Here is a 6,000-nt window from a genome sequence, read left to right as displayed (position 1 = left end):
ATAGTGATGTTCTATACAGACAGAGAGACATGGTAGATCAATACTGTATAGTGATGTTCTATACAGACAGAGAGACATGGTAGATTAGTACTGTATAGTGATGTTCTATACAGACAGACAGAGACATGGTAGATCAGTACTGTTCTATACAGACAGACAGAGAGACATGGTAGATCAGTACTGTATAGTGATGTTCTATACAGACAGACAGAGACATGGTAGATCAGTACTGTTCTATACAGACAGAGACATGGTAGATCAGTACTGTATAGTGGTGTTCTATACAGACAGAGACATGGTAGATCAGTACTGTATAGTGATGTTCTATACAGACAGAGAGACATGGTAGATCAGTACTGTATAGTGATGTTCTATACAGACAGAGACATGGTAGATCAGTACTGTATAGTGATGTTCTATACAGACAGAGACATGGTAGATCAGTACTGTATAGTGATGTTCTATACAGAAAGAGAGACATGGTAGATCAGTACTGTATAGTGACGTTCTATACAGAGAGACATGGTAGATCAGTACTGTTCTATACAGACAGAGACATGGTAGATCAGTACTGTATAGTGATGTTCTATACAGACAGAAATGAGGCTGATACTAATAATGGACAGAGTGGACTGTCTCTGGAGCCGTGGACCCTGACAGGAGTCTTACGGTGGTCATGAGGGCGTTCCACGTGGAGGTGAAGACGTCAGTGTTGTTGTGTCCCTGGTAGTGTCTCTTCAGATCTCTGGTAAACTTCTCTCTGGTGAGCTGCACAATAAAGAAGCGTGTCTTTAGGATTCTACCGAATAGTTCAGATGTCCTTTTAAAACCACGGCAACCTCTTAATCGTCTTGATACCTTTGGCCCGAATCTAATTGAGAATCGTTACCAGGTGCTTTACGGTGAGTTTGTTTGCTTGGACAAGCCCATTACTGTAGCAATGGCAAGGTACTGTTTCCCTGTTCTAGTTGATTCCTCGAAGCACTTTCAGTAAAGATTCTCCCATGGCAGGTTTGTTTGACAACCCCATAACAGGCGTCCCTCATGGTCATATCTGGGACTGATGTCTGATAGGGTAAGTCCACCCTGTCCTAATATGGACGTAACGTCCTAATAAAGTTACCTGATTCCAATCAGAGACAGAAACAGAGAAGCACTCACATGCTCCCGGAATATGAAGGCCAAGATGGCTGCTGCTAACTCTGCCAGGAAGATGACCAGGATGAGCATGAAGAACTGAGGAGAGGGAGAGAGAAGAGGGACAATCAGAACATTGACTTCATTCACTAAACACATTAAATTTTTAAAATAAAATAATGGATGCTAACATATGGAACCTCATGAATAAAACTCAATATACAGACAGAGAGATCGAATCCCCGAGCTGACAAGGTACAAATCTGTCGTTCTGCCCCTGAACAAGGCAGTTAACCCACTGTTCCTAGGCCGTTATTGAAAATAAGAATTTGTTCTTAACTGACTTGCCTAGCTAAATAAAGGTAAAATAAATAATAAATAAAATATAAGTCAAAGGTCTCTTCCGTTTCAGTGACCAATAATTAACACAACATCATTTAGTCCACTAGGTGGCACTATTTCTTATATCGTTGTACTACCTGAATAGCCCAGCGTTTTCCAGCACTGGGCTCCAAGTTACCAGCTGAGCCATCTATATAGGCAACCATAATGATTAGTGGAGACGGGATGAAGGGTCAGAAGGGAAATAGCTGTCACCTGATTGGTTTTCACGCAGCTTATCAGCAATATCCAATTACCAGCACTGCTTTATGTCATTTGACATGCTGACAAACCAACAGCGCTAACCAATCATAATGTAGAGTAGTTGACTTACAAAGAGCAGCAGCCCAGGAATGTTTATAACACCATTATAACACTCTGAACGTACAAAGAGCAGCAGCCCAGGAATGTTTATAGCACCATTATAACACTCTGAACTTACAAAGAGCAGCAGCCCAGGAATGTTTATAGCACCATTATAACACTCTGAACTTACAAAGAGCAGCAGCCCAGGAATGTTTATAGCACCATTAAAACACTCTGAACTTACAAAGAGCAGCAGCCCAGGAATGTTTATAGCACCATTATAACACTCTGAACTTACAAAGAGCAGCAGCCCAGGAATGTTTATAGCACCATTAAAACACTCTGAACTTACAAAGAGCAGCAGACACTTGTTCTCCCGGATGGCTCCGCAGCAGCCCAGGAAGCCGAGGAGGAAGAGCATTGCCCCCATGGCCAGGATGATGTAGACCCCAGTGAAGAGCAGAGGGTTGGCTGCTACGATCTCCCTGAAGCCCATAGGGTCCACCAGTACCCACACACCCACAGCAAGCAGGAAGGAGCCTCCTAACTGGACCACACACACAGAGAGAGAGGGAGCCAATCAGAATAGGAGAGACACACAGGCAGCCAATCAGAACAGAGTACAGCCAGGAAGTATAGTAGGAAGTAGATGTCTGATTTAACTGGGAGAGGCTATACCGACAAATCCTGTGCCCAAGTTGATGATGCTTGTCACTCAAGCATAATCAGGTGGATGGATTATCTTGGCAAAGGAGAAATGCTCACTAACAGGGATGTAAACAAATTTGTGAACAAAATTGGAGAGAAATAAGCTTTTTGTGCGTATGGAACATTTCTGGGATTTTTTTATTTTAGCTTTTGAAACATGGGACCAACACTTTACATGTTGCGTTTCTATTTTTGTTCAGTGCAGCATCAGACACCAGAACATCAGACAGCAGAACATCAGACAGCAGGACATCAGAACATCAGACAGCAGAACATCAGACAGCAGAACATCAGGACATCAGACAGCAGAACATCAGACAGCAGAACATCAGACAGCAGAACATCAGTCAGCAGAACATCAGACAGCAGAACATCAGGACAACAGACAGCAGAACATCAGACAGCAGAACATCAGTCAGCAGAACATCAGACAGCAGAACATCAGACAGCAAGACACCAGAACATCAGACAGCAGAACATCAGGACATCAGACAGCAGAACATCAGACAGCAGAACATCAGACAGCAGAACATCAGACAGCAGGACACCAGAACATCAGTCAGCAGAACATCAGACAGCAGAACATCAGACAGCAGAACATTAGACAGCAGAACATCAGACATCAGAACATCAGACAGCAGAACATCAGACAGCAGGACATCAGAACATCAGACAGCAGAACATCAGACAGCAGAACATCAGACATCAGACAGCAGAACATCAGACAGCAGGACATCAGAACATCAGACAGCAGAACATCAGACAGCAGAACATCAGACAGCAGAACATCAGACAGCAGAACATCAGACTGCAGGACATCAGACAGCAGCACATCAGACAGCAGAACATCAGACAGCAGAACATCAGAACATCAGACAGCAGAACATCAGACAGCAGGACAACAGACAGCAGAACATCAGACAGCAGAACATCAGACAGCAGAACATCAGACAGCAGAACATCAGACAACAGAACATCAGACAGCAGGACATCAGACAGCAGAACATCAGACAGCAGAACATCAGACAGCAAGACACCAGAACATCAGACAGCAGAAAAATAGGACATCAGACAGCAGAACATCAGACAGCAGAACATCAGACAGCAGAACATCAGACAGCAGGACACCAGAACATCAGTCAGCAGAACATCAGACAGCAGAACATCAGACAGCAGAACATCAGCCAGCAGAACATCAGACAGCAGAACATCAGACAGCAGAACATCAGACATCAGACAGCAGAACATCAGACAGCAGGACATCAGAACATCAGACAGCAGAACATCAGACAGCAGAACATCAGTCAGCAGGACATCAGACAGCAGAACATCAGACAGCAGGACATCGGACAGCCGAACATCAGACAGCAGAACATAAGACAGCTGGACATCAGACAGCAGGACATCAGACAGCAGAACATCAGACAGCAGGACATCAGACAGCAGAACATCAGACAGCAGAACATCAGACAGCAGAACATCAGACAGCAGGACACCAGAACATCAGTCAGCAGAACATCAGACAGCAGAACATCAGACAGCAGAACATCAGCCAGCAGAACATCAGACAGCAGAACATCAGACAGCAGGACATCAGAACATCAGACAGCAGAACATCAGACATCAGACAGCAGAACATCAGTCAGCAGGACATAAGACAGCAGAACATCAGACAGCAGGACATCAGACAGCAGAACATCAGACAGCAGAACATCAGACAGCAGGACATCAGACAGCAGAACATCAGACAGCAGAACATCAGACAGCAGAACATCAGACAGCAGGACATAAGACAGCAGAACATCAGACAGCAGAACATAATACAGCAGAACATCAGTCAGCAGGACATCAGACAGCAGGACATCAGACAGCAGAACATCAGACAGCAGAACATCAGACAGCAGGACATCAGTCAGCAGGACATCAGACAGCAGAACATCAGAACATCAGACAGCAGAACATCAGACAGCAGGACATCAGACAGCAGAACATCATAACATCAGACAGCAGAACATCAGACAGCAGAACATCAGAACAGCAGAACATCAGACAGCAGGACATCAGACAGCAGAACATCAGACAGCAGAACATCAGACAGCAGAACATCAGACAGCAGGACACCAGAACATCAGACAGCAGAACATCAGAAAACAGAACATCAGACAGCAGGACATCAGACAGCAGAACATCAGACAGCAAGACACCAGAACATCAGACAGCAGAACATCAGGACATCAGACAACAGAACATAAGACAGCAGAACATCAGACAGCAGAACATCAGACAGCAGAACATCAGACAGCAGGACACCAGAACATCAGTCAGCAGAACATCAGACAGCAGAACATCAGCCAGCAGAACATCAGACAGCAGAACATCAGACAGCAGAACATCAGACATCAGACAGCAGAACATCAGACAGCAGGACATCAGAACATCAGACAGCAGAACATCAGACAGCAGAACATCAGTCAGCAGGACATCAGACAGCAGAACATCAGACAGCAGAACATCAGACAGCAGAACATCAGACAGCAGAACATCAGACAGCAGAACATCAGACAGCAGAACATCAGACAGCAGGACACCAGAACATCAGTCAGCAGAACATCAGACAGCAGAACATCAGACAGCAGAACATCAGCCAGCAGAACATCAGACAGCAGAACATCAGACAGCAGGACATCAGAACATCAGACAGCAGAACATAAGACAGCAGAACATCAGACATCAGACAGCAGAACATCAGACAGCAGAACATCAGTCAGCAGGACATAAGACAGCAGAACATCAGACAGCAGGACATCAGACAGCAGAACATCAGACAGCAGAACATCAGACAGCAGGACATCAGACAGCAGAACATCAGACAGCAGAACATCAGACAGCAGAACATCAGACAGCAGAACATCAGACAGCAGGACATAAGACAGCAGAACATCAGACAGCAGAACATCATACAGCAGAACATCAGTCAGCAGGACATCAGACAGCAGGACATCAGACAGCAGAACATCAGACAGCAGAACATCAGACAGCAGGACATCAGTCAGCAGGACATCAGACAGCAGAACATCAGAACATCAGACAGCAGAACATCAGACAGCAGGACATCAGACAGCAGAACATCAGACAGCAGAACATCAGAACAGCAGAACATCAGACAGCAGGACATCAGACAGCAGAACATCAGACAGCAGAACATCAGACAGCAGAACATCAGACAGCAGGACACCAGAACATCAGACAGCAGAACATCAGAAAACAGAACATCAGACAGCAGGACATCAGACAGCAGAACATCAGACAGCAGAACATCAGACAGCAAGACACCAGAACATCAGACAGCAGAACATCAGACATCAGACAACAGAACATAAGACAGCAGAACATCAGACAGCAGAACATCAGACAGCAGAACATCAGACAGCAGGACACCAGAACATCAGTCAGCAGAACATCAGACAG

At 45.2% G+C, this 6,000-nt stretch overlaps 1 protein-coding gene across 3 annotated transcripts in view; it reads right to left on the bottom strand.

The window, feature by feature from the left end:
* The window catches only part of LOC106593603 (tetraspanin-18), a 150,205-nt gene that overhangs the window by 5,756 nt on the left and 138,449 nt on the right, over positions 1-6,000 (bottom strand). For all 3 annotated transcript variants that reach the window (XM_045689718.1, XM_045689719.1, XM_045689721.1), the window contains 3 exons: positions 2,177-2,371; positions 1,162-1,236; positions 670-768 (listed from right to left, as the gene is read on the bottom strand). In XM_045689718.1, the coding sequence (XP_045545674.1) occupies positions 670-768; positions 1,162-1,236; positions 2,177-2,371 (369 nt within the window). The remainder of the gene's footprint in view (positions 1-669; positions 769-1,161; positions 1,237-2,176; positions 2,372-6,000) is intronic.

This window comes from Salmo salar, chromosome ssa11, assembly GCF_905237065.1.
Source record: "Salmo salar chromosome ssa11, Ssal_v3.1, whole genome shotgun sequence".
Classification (NCBI taxonomy): Eukaryota; Metazoa; Chordata; class Actinopteri; order Salmoniformes; family Salmonidae; genus Salmo; species Salmo salar.
Note: the sequence above shows the minus strand (reverse complement) of the source record. Positions and strands in the feature narration are given on the sequence as shown.